The sequence below is a fragment of the Panthera onca genome, chromosome B1, assembly GCF_046562875.1.
Source record: "Panthera onca isolate mPanOnc1 chromosome B1, mPanOnc1 haplotype 2, whole genome shotgun sequence".
NCBI lineage: Eukaryota > Metazoa > Chordata > Mammalia > Carnivora > Felidae > Panthera > Panthera onca.
Window position 1 is genome coordinate 165,039,134 of NC_138342.1, and position 14,512 is coordinate 165,053,645.

At 36.9% G+C, this 14,512-nt stretch overlaps 1 protein-coding gene across 1 annotated transcript in view; it reads left to right on the forward strand.

Annotated features, from left to right (window-relative positions):
- FNTA (farnesyltransferase, CAAX box, subunit alpha) overlaps positions 1-11,335 on the forward strand; it is a 30,429-nt gene extending 19,094 nt beyond the window's left edge. The window contains exons 5-9 of the mRNA XM_060653412.3: positions 1,584-1,710; positions 3,260-3,408; positions 8,766-8,828; positions 10,251-10,422; positions 10,698-11,335. Of these exons, the coding sequence (XP_060509395.2) occupies positions 1,584-1,710; positions 3,260-3,408; positions 8,766-8,828; positions 10,251-10,422; positions 10,698-10,820 (634 nt within the window). The 3' untranslated portion in view covers positions 10,821-11,335. The remainder of the gene's footprint in view (positions 1-1,583; positions 1,711-3,259; positions 3,409-8,765; positions 8,829-10,250; positions 10,423-10,697) is intronic.
- Positions 11,336-14,512: the final 3,177 nt, after the last annotated feature.

The following is a 14,512-nucleotide window of genomic DNA, read 5'->3' on the forward strand; positions in this document are numbered from 1 at the left end:
TATATTTTTATTTATTTTTTTAGAGAGAGAGAATGCAAGCAGGGGAGAGGGATAGAAGGAAAGAGAGAATCCCAAGCAGGCTCCACACTCAGAACGGAGCTGGATATGGGACTCAATCCCAGACCCTGGGATCATGGCCTGAGCTGAAATCAAGAGTCCCACCCTTAACCAGCTGAGCCACCCAGGTGCCCCCCTACTCACTTTTAGTATATTGAATACTAATGGATTTTTTTAAAAAACAGCTTTGTTGAGATATAACTCACATATTACACTATTTACTGATTTATTTATTTATTTGTTTGTTTATTTATTTTTAAGTAAGTTCTACACCCAATGCCAGGCTTGAACTCATGACCCCAAGATCAGGAGTCTCATGCTTTACCAAGTGAGCCAGCCAGGTACCCCTACTGTTTACCTACTTAAAGTGTACAGTTCAGGGAATCTGGGTGGCTCAGTCCGTCAAGCATCTGACTTCAGCTCAGGTCATGATCTCATGGTTTGTGAGTTCAGGCCCGGCATCGGGCTCTCTGCTGTTAGCACAGAACCCAATTCCGATCCCTCTCTCTCTGCCCTTCCCCGCTTGTGCTCTCTATGTTTCTCTCAGAATAAATAAACTTAACTGAATGAGCCATCCAGGAGCCCCTATTTATTTCTTTAAGTTTATTTATTTATTTATTTATTTAAGTTTGTTTGTTTGTTTGTTTGTTTAAGTTTATTAAGTGTTGGACTCTTGGTTTGGGCCCAGGTCATGACCTCATGGTTCGTGAGTTTGAGCCCCACATCCAGCTCTGCGCTGACAGTGTGGTGTCAGTTTAGAATTCTCCCTCTCTCCCTCCCTCCCTTCCTCTTTCTCTGCCACCACCCCCCTCAAAAATAAACTTAAAAAAAAAAATGTGTACAGTTCAGTGGTTTTAGTATAGTTACAAATATGTACAACCATCACCACAGTGACTTTTAGAACATTTTTACTAATAAATTTTTATAAATATTTTAGCTAAAAAAATTTAAAAAATAGACTCCAACAGAAAACCTAAGCATTTTTCTAGTACAGAAACAACTCTTGACAAACTTGGCAGCTTGTCATAGCTAATTGCCAGAGTAGAAGTGAATTCAGTTCTGCCCATGAACTAGTGGAGTGAGCAGTTGCTTGTATGGTGATGCTGTGGACTTCAGAAAAACAGAGCCTGTTTATAACCAGAGGATCTTCTATACTGGATTAAGTAGTATCACATTTCCTATAGTCTCATTATGCCATCTGGGAATGTTTCAGAATTCTTAGACAGGATCTTGTACTGGACTTCCAGATTTAGCTTTAAATAAACATTCTTTAAACCCTGAGTATTTTATTTCATTTTACACACAAATTAGTGTTTTGTTTGTTCAGCTCTTACTTACTGTTCTGGAACTTTTCCCTCTTAGTGTTTCTTCTGTGTTACCTTTTCTCTCCAGTAGAATCTTGAGAATTAAAGGTGAATTTCTGTTTTTTTTGAGTGTCCCTCCACATCGCCTAATACAATACGTGCAGTTGATACTTTAGTTCTTGGATACATTAACACAAAACCTCTTTCTTTTCCCGGCCTTAGGCATCATAGGCGAGTATTAGTGGAATGGCTAAAAGATCCATCTCAGGAGCTGGAGTTTATTGCTGATATTCTTAATCAGGATGCGAAGAATTATCATGCCTGGCAACATCGACAGTGGGTTATTCAGGTATTGCCTTTCTTGTTACAGTGTTTTTCAGATTGTTTTACCTGAATTAAATAATTAAAATTACTGTTGAATGTAAGTATACTCCTGAACTGAAACACACATATAGATCATTACCCACAATTACAATGACTAAGAATTATTAAGATACTTAATTAAACCTGACATCCTTCATGTTGATTAATTTTATAACCTTTCAAGATATGTTGGTAAGTAGCTTCATATTAAAGAAGAGTAATAGTAATTTTTATATTTTTTAGATTGAATTTGCATCCCATTTTATATTTGCTAGCAAGTTGAATAGAAAATGTAGTTGTAATTTTTTAATATAACTGTATTATTTTAATTAACAAGGGCATTGTACCTACTGGGGTTTTGCATACATACAGTTTGGAATATGATGTTACAATAATAGTATTTTATTTCTGCCCACTTGTTAAAATTTTATGCTAAATCCTGAATAGTAGAGAATAGTTAAAACTCCCACTCTGGGCATTTTATTTATTCTATCAAACAATTCTAGTGTTGTTTCCTATGAATTTTTTCCAGTGATTGCTACTTTGTGCACTATTCATTATACCAAGAGGATTTCACAAAATTCTTTTTTTTACTTAAAAATTTAAACTTTTCTAAATTTGTTTAAAGGGATAAATTTTCTAAAGATTTTTGGTATTTTTTTATGAAATTCTACCTTTTTGCCAGTATCAAATAAGAAGTATAACTCCATTGGCTTTTTTCATAATTATCCCCAATTTTTGCCACATTTGTAAATTTTGACCATTTCATTTATTTTCTTAATTATCTTTATTGTTTCTCTTCTCCCTATGATCTTTTTTTTACTAAAACAGCTCCATAATGTAAAAGTTTATATCTAAATCCAGTTTTGTATATTTCTCCACATGTATTTTAATGTAGTTTTATCATATATAAGCATTTTTAATATTCCCTTTTACTTAATATTATATATTCATATCAAATCCATCAAATTAATACACTTTACTATAGTTTATCATTTTATTATTACTGAGTTTGGGTTTTTTCCCTCTAAATTTTCACCTTAAACAATGCGTAAGCATTTAGTTACATAATGCCTTTTTTTTGCCTGTGATTTAGTCCTTTAGAGTAATTCTTGGGTCTATTTAAATAGTATAAACATGCCTCTTGGTATCTAAATTGTTCTCAAGAAGATGGTACTGAATTACAGGACACTTTGCTTTGTCTTCCTAAAATTTCTTTCCTTCCTTGTGACCGTTCCCTTGTCTTTGATGACTTTTCTTTCCCCCCTTCATTTCCTTGACCTGCAACTAGCACTTTCCTCCAACTATGTGATGAGTCCCACCCACATCTTCAGTTCTACCTAGCTCTGCTGAAATTTTATTTTTTATTAATAATGGGACATTTCTAGGGGTGCCTGGGTGGCTCAGTCGGTAGAGCATGTGACTCTTGATCTCGGGATTGTGAGTTCGAGCCCCACTTTGAGTGATTTTATTGAAAATAAAATCTTAAAAAATAATGGGACATTTCTAATTGGATATTCTGTATTTTCTCTTAGGAATTTAAACTTTGGGATAATGAACTGCAGTATGTAGACCAACTTCTCAAAGAGGATGTGAGAAATAACTCTGTCTGGAACCAAAGATACTTCGTAATTTCTAACACCACTGGCTACAATGATCGTGCTATATTGGAGAGAGAAGTCCAGTTAGTAATCTTCACTTGTTCACTCATTAAAAGAACATTTGTGTACCTGTCAGGTCTCAAGCATTGGGGTTACAGCAAAGATCAAGACTGCTCCTCGGGCACCTGGGTGGCTCAGTTGGTTAAGCGTCCGACTTCGGCCCAGGTCATGATCTCACAGATCATGGGTTCAAGCCCTACATCAGGCTGTATGCTGTCAGCTCAAAGCCTGGAGCCTGCTTTGGATTCTGTGTCTCCCTCTCTGTTCCTCCCTAGCTTGTGCTCTGTCTCTCTGTCTCTCTAAAAATATAAACATTGAAAAAAAATTAAAATAAAAAAAGACTGCTCCTGATCCTGCCCTCATGGAACTAGTAGGACAGAATACATGGATGAAGTCTATAATGACATATTTACAGATACTCTAGTATACGTCTACTTTGTAGTGTCTTACATTTCTTGAAATATCGTTAACTACTAGAGATTGAGAAGAAGTCAGATTTCATAGTGTCTAGGAAGCTTTATTTTAAAACGATCTCAGAGACTCTTGATATAGAACACAATGAGGGTTGATGGAGGGAGGTAGGTAGGAGATGGGCTAGATGGGTGTTGGGTATTAAGGAAGGCACTTGTGCTGAGCGCTGGGTATTATATGTAAGTGATGAGTCACTGAATTCTACTTCTGAAACCAATATTGCAATGTAAAACAACAGCAACAACAACAATGTATTTTATTAAATTCTGGTGACCTTTAGATAATAGTCCCTATAGGCCATGTTACTCTACTGTGCAGAGTTTAGAGCAGGATAAGTCTTTTTTTTTTTTTTTTTTTTTTTTTAATTTTTTTTTTTTCAACGTTTTTTATTTATTTTTGGGACAGAGAGAGACAGAGCATGAACGGGGGAGGGGCAGAGAGAGAGGGAGACACAGAATCTGAAACAGGCTCCAGGCTCCGAGCCATCAGCCCAGAGCCTGACGCGGGGCTCGAACTCACGGACCGCGAGATCGTGACCTGGCTGAAGTCGGACGCTTAACCGACTGCGCCACCCAGGCGCCCCTAGAGCAGGATAAGTCTTTGTTGTAGGGTTGTATGTTGTAGGGTTTTTATAGCATTCCTGGCCTTTATGCCTTTTTTTTTTCAATGTTTGTTTATTTTTGAGAGAGAGAGAGAGAGAGAGAGGGAGACACAGAATCTGAAGCTGGATCCAGGCTCTGAGCTGTCAGCGCAGAGCCCAATGTGGGGCTCGAACTCATGAACAGCGAGATCATGACCTGAACTGAAGTCAGATGCTCAACCGACTGAGCCACCCAGGCACTATGCCCTATTATATCAGTAGAAAACCCCTGCCCCAAGCTGTGACAAAAATGTCCGCAGATGTTGCCAAATGTCCCCTGTGGGGCAAAACCATCTGCAGTTGAGAACTACTACTTTAGCATACAAAAAGCTGTTAAAAGAGAATTTATGAATTGGCATGAATATTAATATCCATAAACATTAATAGCCACCTCTTTTCTGACTTTGTCTATTTTGTCTTAATGTCTGTTTTAAATTTGAATATATTTATTGTTTTTATAGCCTGATGAGAACATACTTACCATTTTAATTATAAAAGTTGTTTTAGGGGCACCTGGCTGGATCAATTAGTAGAGCATGTGACTCTTGTTTTTTTAATGTTTATTTATTTTTGAGAGAGCACAAGCAGGGGAGAGATGGAGGGAGAGGGAGACAGAGGATCCCAAGCAGGCTCCGCACTAAGAGCAGCAAGCCTGATGTGGGGTCCGAACTCAGGAACTGCAAGATCATGACCTGAGCTGAAATTGGATCCTCAACTGACCTAGCCACCCAGGGGCCCAGAGCATGTGACTCTTGCTCTCAGGGTTGTGAGTTCAAGCCCCACGTTGGCCTAGAGTTTACTTTAAAAAAAGAAAAGAAAAAAAAGGTAAAAGTTGTTTTAACAGCTCCTGGGAAGAGCTGATTTTTATGACCATCTGCTTTTATCTCCTTTGCCATTACTTCTCTTTGGATCAGGGCAGCTGGCTTTTCTTTTGTGTTCTATATAAGGTTCTGGTGATTTAAATTAAAAAAAAAGAATGGTTTATAATTAAGTGTCCTGCATTAACTCTCTGTTTCAGGCGTCTTTCTGGAGCAGCCACATACCCCTCAAAAACATCTTACACTTTCTTTTTACTGTTCTGTTCTCCAAAGCTGCACTGTCCAATATGGTAGTCACTAGCCACATATGGCTGCTTAAATTCAAATTAATTAAAATCACATAATTCAGTTCCTCAGTTGTATGAATCACATCTCAGGGGTTCCGGATCCATATGTGGCTAATGATTACTAACTATATTGGAGAGCACATATAAAGAACATTTTCATCTCTGTTGAATAGTATTGATCTAAGGGATCAATGAACTTACTGAACAGTGAACTTACTGAAATAATCATATTATTCTTAAATGTAAATACTGGGACTTGAGTAGAGAAAATTCGGACTCATCATCCAGCCCTTAATATATTACTTTTTTTTCTTTTAGAGTTGATACTCTGTTGTGAGGATTAGGACAAAAGTACTCTAAAGGACAGCAAAGTGTCATCTTTTTTGTAGAGTTCAGTAGCTTTCTTGCCAAAAGGTAGAATGCTTCAGGTTATTCTTCCTTAAATTAATCCAATTAATAATTAGGAATTTCATATTCCTTATTTATCATGTGTACTTCATTAGGCTAGATGTAATAAGATACTTAAAAACTGAGTATGAAGAGTGGAAAGTGGGAACTTCTCATAGCCTTCAAAGGCAGGTTACTGGGTTTCTATTACCAAATAGAAATAATCAGTCAAGAATCTATGAGATTTCCAGGGGGTTTGCCCGGTTGGCTCGGTCGGTAGAGCATGTGACTCTTGATTGCAGGGTTGTGGGTATAGAGATTATTTAAAAATAAAATCTTTAGGGGCACTTGGGTGGCTCAGTCAGTTAAGCATCTGACTTGATTTTGGCCCAGGTCATGATCTCGCAGTGGTGAGATCGAGCTCTGCATTAGGCATGGAGCCTACTTAAAGATCCTCTCTCTCCCTCTTCCTCTGCTCCTCCCTCACTTGTACATGTGCTCTGTCTCAAAAAAAAAAAAAAAAAAAAAATAATCTTTAAAAAATTGTTTAAAAAAATAATCTAAAAATTTTCCATATTTAAGGTGTTACCATTAATGCAGATAAAAGAAAGTGCTTAAAGAGCTGTAGTTATCTAGAATTAGTTGTGTTAACTAAATTTTTTAACTCTAAAGAATATAGGTGTACCTGATGATTTGTTCTTTTCCTTTTGTTATAAAAGGAATGCAGTCTAGTTGTAGGGGGAAATTGTACTGGATTACATAAAGTAAAATATCAAAATCTCTTATTCTCTCTCTTCTCATACCCCATTGTTTAGAGTGAGCTACAATTAGTGTGAATCCTTCCAAACCTTATTAAATATATTTGCAAACATGTATTACAGCAATGTAGGCAATGGTATTATACACATTGCTCTTTTTTATTTAATATATCCTGGCCATATTTCTAGGAGTACACAGTCCACTAGTACTATTAATAATAGTTACCATTTATTAAGCATTTACTACATGCAGGAATTTTTATTTAATTTTCATAATTACACTGTGAGATATCTGATGAAGAACTTGAAGTCCACAATAGTTCTATAATGTGCCTAAGAGCACCTGGATAATAATTGATGGGGCTATTAGAAGCTAGGCTTTCTGACCTCAAAGCCCATGTTTTAACCATTAATACAGATAATAGTTTAGTGCATGTATATATAAATAAAATCCTTCAGGTATTGCCAAAGTGAAATTAATAGTCTACAATGACTAGTGAAGACATGCAGGGACATGGTTTTAAAAATAACTGGAAACATTAGGTCATGTAAAAATGTTGGAAAAAAACCTTTTCATAGTGCTGAGTGAGTTTATTATTACAATAGTCCCTCGCCGCCCCCTTTACATGTGGTTTCACTTTCCATGGTTTCAGTTACTTGTGGTCAGCCATCAGATCCAGAAACATGATCTTCCTGATGACATATGTATGGTGAGACATTAGGTAGTATAGTCTACTGCTCTGTCACAATGCCTGTCCTTTACCTTCATCTTATCATGTAGCATTTAAAAAAATTTTTCTGTCTTTTTTTGAGAGAGAGAGACAGAGTGTGAGCAGGGGGAGAAGCAGAGAGAGGGAGACACAGAACCTGAAGCAGGCTTGAGGCTCTGAGCTGTCAGCACAGAGTCCAAAGTGGAGCTCGAACTCACAGACTGTGAGATCATGACCTGAGGTCGGACGCTTAACTGACTGAGCCACCCAGGCACCCCATCATGTAGCATTTTATTATCTTACATCATCACAAGAAGGATGAGTACAGTCTAGTAAGATATTTTGAGTGAGACCACATTCATATAACTTTTATTACAATGAGTATATTGTTATAATTGTTCTATTTTATTGTTAATCTCTTGGTGTCTATAAACTAAACCTTATCATAGGTATGTATGTATAGGAAAAAACCTAGTATAAAGGATTTGATACTCTGTGGTTCAGGCATCTACTGAGAGTTTGGGAGCCTATCCTCTGCAGATAAAGGGGGACTCCTGTACTCGCTGTGAAAAAAAAAATGCTATCCTAATGGCATTGCAATAAAACCAAGATTACTAAATTTTGGTAACTTATTTGAGCAAGTGTGTAGTAAAGCTTAGTTCTGTAACTCTTGGAATTTGTTGTAATTGGATCCGAATTATAGTTAATAACCTGGTTAAAGGGAGAGAATTACCATTCTGACTGGTAATCACGTCATGGTTAGAATATAAGATATATAATCACATCTTTTAGAATATAAGAAATATACATTTGTGTTGGTTTCTCATTTTTATTCTGTCTATATAATTTCCATGCTGTCTTATTTTTTATCACAGTTCCTGAGATTATGTAGTTCTTCTTTTTGAATGACTTATGATTTGTTGGGCATATATAGATCTTAGACTTTTCAAGATTTCTTTACCAATAAGAGGAAAACCTGTTTTAGCTGACATTTTCTTCAAAGGGAAAGCCTATATTAAAGGAAATCTTCCACATCAATTTCTTTTCCTATTGTGAGTTGAGCCTTCATATTAGTTAGGTGTCCCTTCCTAGAACTGGGTACAGACTTCCAGGAGGGAGGAACTACATAAATATGAATTGATTCCTGCAGATTTGAGGGATTCTGTCTAATGTAGATATAAGTCCTAGACCTAGTCACAGCCTAATAAGATAAATGAAAGCACATATCCAAGCTCTGCTACAATCTTAGAAAACTGTTTCTAATTATTGCACTGCTTTTCAAATTATACACGTATTTATTTTCTTCTAGGTACACGTTGGAAATGATCAAACTAGTACCACATAATGAAAGTGCTTGGAACTATTTGAAAGGGTAAGAGGTTGTTTTGTATTGTTTTGTATTAAAACAACTGCTAATATGATGTATCATGGAATATGTTCCATTAATCAGATTCTAAAGGATACTAAAGAATTTTCCATTTTTCTGGATCTAAGGGAAGTGTAACTGTTAGACAGTAACACCCAACAGTGCCTTCTATCCTTCTCTTCACCTCCCAAGTACATACCATCATAGTTTTTAGAATAGTCCATGACTAGGGTTCAGAATAGTTCTATAATGTGCCTAAGAACACCTGGATAATAATTGAGTCTGGGTAGCTCAGTCGGTTGAGCATCTGACTTCGGCTCAGGTCATGATCCCACAGTTCGTGAGTTCAAGCCCCACATTGGGCTCTGTGCTGACAGCTCAGCTTGCTTTGGATCCTCTGTCTCCCCTTTCTCTCTGCCCTTTCCCTGCTCATGCTCTCTCTCTCAAAAAATAAACATTAAAAAAAAAAAAAAATTAAAGAATAGTCCATGACTAAACAATAATACAATTTTAATTGTATTTATGAGTCCTGTAGTCTTTATGTCAAAGAATGGGATATACATACCTAGACACCTAGTTTCTGTTTGGCTCAGGAATGTAATAAAGGCAAAGCAAACTATTTATAAGCACATTGCACAGATGGATAGCCAGCATTTCTGTTTTCATTTCTAGAGATCTATTAGAAGTCTTATTCCTTAAATTGACAAGATTTCACTTGCCTGGCCACTGACATAAGCAGGCTGCTTATTGAGCTTAGAGGTCTCCCTGGAAACTAGGCCCAAAGAGCATAAAGTACAGAGCACAGTCACATTTGTTGATGTGTCCAGGGTTGGGGCCTATAATATCTGGATAGCTAAAAGAATAAGGAACCTTCTTTAAAAAAAATTTTTTTATTTACATTTATTTTTGATAGACAAGAAAGAGACAGCATAAGTGGGGGAAGATCAGAGATAGATAGAAGGAGACACAGAATCCGAAGCAGGCTCCAGGCTCTGAGCTGTCAGCACAGAGCCCGACACGGGACTCGAACCCACAAACTGCAAGATCATGACCTGAGCCGAAGTTGGATGCTTAACCAACTGAGCCACCCAGGTGCCCCTGAATAAGGAACCTTCTTAAGAAGAAATAGAAACATCTCTGTTGTTTTCTTCCTTCACTTCTTAATGTTAAGAAGGTGTTTATTTTCTGATTTAATTGTGTAGCAGTTTGAGTTAATAAATGATCCTTTTTAAGTTTCATTATTGTTTTTAACTAATTGTACTCAACTTGTAATTATCCATGATAAAATTCACACGTAATTTAAAAATTTCATTTAGTTTCAGCTTCATTCAAAATAAGTTTCCTCTTGTGCATGTTACAGAGGTCATTTTCTCTTGAACTTTCTGTTATTTTTGTTCTTGTCAGAATTGAGGATAATTTTTCTTTCAGAATTTTACAGGATCGTGGTCTTTCCAAATATCCCAATCTGTTAAATCAGTTACTTGATTTACAACCAAGTCACAGTTCCCCCTACCTAATTGCCTTTCTCGTGGATATCTATGAAGACATGCTAGAAAACCAATGTGACAACAAGGAGGACATTCTTAATAAAGCATTAGAGGTAAGCCAGTCGGGACTCTGCTTTTCTTCTTGGTGTCTCAGAATTCACCCAGTGTGGCTATATTCATGACCTTTTCAATGTGTTCACTCAGGAGTTCAGTGCAGGGCTATTTCTGCTGTTCAGGGCAAAACCCAGGTCACTAGTGAACAGAGTATATAATTATAGTGGTGTAGGTCATTTGAACATGATCTGAGTTTAACTGTATTGGCTCGAAAGCATTTGCTCTAGAGACTGATTTCCATTATCTTTAAAGAATTTTTGTTTTTCGTTTTCAGTTGTGTGAAATCCTAGCTAAAGAAAAGGACACTATAAGAAAGGAATATTGGAGATACATCGGAAGATCCCTTCAAAGCAAACACAGCACGGAGAGTGACCCGCCAACAAATGTACAGCAATAACACCATCTAGAAGAACTCGATGGAATGATTTTATTTTTTTAAGAGACTCTAATGCAGGAGTTTAAAACTAAAGTGATCATTCCCTTTGCCTGTGGTATAAAACGTGCACAGGTATTGCTTTTTAACAAGAACTAAGTGTGATGCTCCTTGGGTGCTGCTGCTATTCAGACTAGTAATTTGATTCTTCTTAAGCAAAGTGATTTGGTGGGGGAAGGAGAAGAAACAAAGTCCCGTTCAGGAACTTTTGTAGTCTTATCAACATTTGTTCTAATCCCTTAGCATCAGCTCTTCCCTACAGGGTATATGCGTCAGAATTTGCAGCATTAATGAGTGCGGGTAACTTGTATGTAATGCATATAAGGTAATTTAAATTTTGGTTCAGGAAGCAGGGAATGCAGTTGTTACATTAGAGCTGCTATGCCACACTCACAGTATCTTGCTATCACTGTAACCAACTAATGCCAAAAGAATGGTTTTATAATAAAATGATAGATGTATCCTAAAACAATGACAAAGTACTTTGGTTTTTTTAAATAAGCATTTAAGTGTGTACAAGGGACATTGTCTCAGCTTAGAAGAGCCACTGAGAAAGAAAATACTGTCATAGAACTGTAGAAACCAGAAACATGATTATGTTAAAGAAAACGTTATTAGAATGAGAATTGGTCAGTTCTTTAAATTATTTTTTTCACCGTTTATTTATTTTTGAGAGACACAGAGACACTGAACATGAGTGGGGGAGGGGCAGAGAGAGGGAGACACAGAATCTGAAGCAGGCTCCAGGCTCTGAGCTGACAGCACCAGAGCCCGACGTGGGGCTTGAACCCACAAACTGAGATCATGACCCGAGCCAAAGTCAGATGCTTAACTGACTGAGTCACCAAGGTGCCCTGAATTGGTCAATTCTTGACATCAACAAAATCTACTCAAGACAGTTTAGTCCTACAGGGTTTATTAAGGTATATAGTAACTCACAGAATGATTACCTGATCTTCCATAAATACATGGCCCAGCCACACTGTAGCACTGGGCCATCGAATTGCTGTTGCCTGTGCCGGGATCAGGAAACTGCTGACAGGCTGCCACTCAGGACTGTGCACCCCTGCCCCATTGCGTATGGGCACATCTGCTTCCCTTCCCACATGGTGCAGCTCCCAATTACAGGCTCACTCACTTTGGTGGGTCAGATTAGAAAGAACCTGAATGACATCTAAAACTCTGAACTGCAAAGGAATCTGGCAAATGTAGTTTATAGCTTTCCAGCCTCTACAGTTCAGGAAGACATGCCAGAGTAGAGTGAAGTGTTGAACAGGTTAGTTCTCTGTACCTGTGCATAATTAAATCTCACTTTCTGAATAAAGAGTTCTTGTTCAGTGTTCAAAGCACCAAACTACAACTAAAGGAATTTATATACAGTAGGATAGTCTTCTGAAGAATTTAGGAAATAATATTTTTAACATTTCATATCTTTTTGCTGTTTTAGACTCAAAAATCTGATTTGATACTTTAAATTGTCATATGAAGTCTCATTCTTAATGTAGACCATTTCAAGCGTTATACGGAACAAAAACCTTACAGAGAAGTTACAAGATAGCATTTACTCTCAGAAGCTATCTCATCGGTGTCCCAAAATTGATTGGATTCTGAGTTATAGGCTCAACAAAGTTCATCAAGACTGTTTAATAAGAAGCAGAATTTACACTGAGAAATGTAAGTGAAGCAAACCAGACACAGTTGAATTAGCCTGGTTACTTGGCATTTTATTTTCTGCCTGAGGTGGCAATTCATTTATTAAAACATTGCTTCGTGGTCATGGGATCAGGTGAGGAGGCTCTATGATTTAAATTATAATGATTTTAGGCTCTGCTAATCCTGACGAGGACCATCTCCTTAATGGACAACTGGACACATAGACCTGGCAGCACACTCCTTTCACTGGACCAGCAATTAACATGTCTGTGGAGGGGGCACCTGGGTGGCTCAGTTAGTTAAACGTCCGATTTCAGGTCAGGTCATGATCTCGCAGTTCGCAAGTTCGAGCCCCTCATCAGGCTCTGTGCCAACAGCTCAGACCCTGGAGTCTGCTTCGTATTCTGTGTCTTCCTCTCTCTCTGCCCCTTCCCTGTTCACACTCTGTTTTTCTCTTTCTCAAAAATAAACATTAAAAAAAAAAAAAAAAAAAAAAACACTTCTGTGGAGGAGTCTGCTAGTTCAGAACTACTTGCTTAATAACACTGTCACTGTGTTGCTGATTTGCACTGTTGGTGCAAAAACAATGGTGGGTAAAACTGCTGGTGCCTTACTACAAAACAAGGCAGTGGTACTCAGTAGTTGCTGTATTCTTCACTGCCACATATTCACTGAAACATGTCTTTGATGAGTCAGTAATTACATATTTTATTCACAATACTCTGTCTTTTCAGTACTTTGTGTGACCAAATGAGTTTGTGCATAAAGCATATCTTTCTGGTTGTCTTGAAGAAAAGCATTTGTACAATTGTGAAGTGGGCCAAACAGGCCACTTCTCATGAACACCACTTTTACTTGAAAGAACAGTTGATAAACTGGTTACTCATACTTGGGTGGCTGGCATACATTTTCTCCAAAATGAATGAAGAGTTTGTCACTTCAGTTTGTCATAGGAAACAACTGAGTGTTTATTGCCAATGATAAAATTTGAGTTTTCAAATGAAAATTTTAATCTACCGCGGTAAGGCTGGCAACTTCCCAATACCTATTACAGACATTTCAAATGAAATCAACATGTTATTAATTAAAGTGAATAATTTTTAAGAATTTTGATACTGTTTACATGTGTCAACAATTGGGAGAGATACATAACTGAAAGAACCATTGTTTTCCAAATGACCAATCCATGATGTTATCATGCATAGATAAACAATCCATTCAGATTATAAATCATAGAGAAGATTGCAGATTCCACATTACAACTGACCTTTGAAAAACCACCCCTTGTCAGATTTTGGTGGAGTATCAGAGTATCAGAGGTATCACAACTTCTGAAAAGGCTATTAAAATATTCCCTTTCCAACTATATATGTGTGTATGAGTCTGGATTTTCTTCATAGACTTCAACCTACACATTATATTGCAACAAGTTGAATGTAGAAGTAGATACAAAGATCTAGATATCTCTTATTAAGTTAGACTAAAGAGATTTGCAAAAATGCAAACTGCCACTTTTCTGTTTAATTTGGAAAATGCAGGTTTTATAAAATGTTATTTTTGTTAACATGTAATAGGTTTATTGTTTTAATAAATTAATAAAAAATTGAAATTTCAAATATGGTAAATGTCAATAGATATTACCCACATTAAGAAAAGCTGGACTTAGACAAGATTAAGACACCACTATGTCCTCTGGGACATCAATTTTGAGAGAGACCAGCAGCATGCTCTGCACCATGGTACCTTGAAAATGTTTATTGGCTATTGAAATACTATTTGGGGACAAAGAAGCAGAAGAGATTATCTGCTTGATGGAGTCAAGAAGGATTCACAAAGGAGAACAAATTTGTCTAGTTACATCCTTTAATAAGGCTGTAAACTTTAAAATTGGTTATATCCCAAATACTAACTTATAAATTAACAGGACAGTCCAGAACATTTCCCTGGATCATTTCCATCTAGAGAAATCAATGTTTTTCAAACTGGATTGTAACTCATTAATG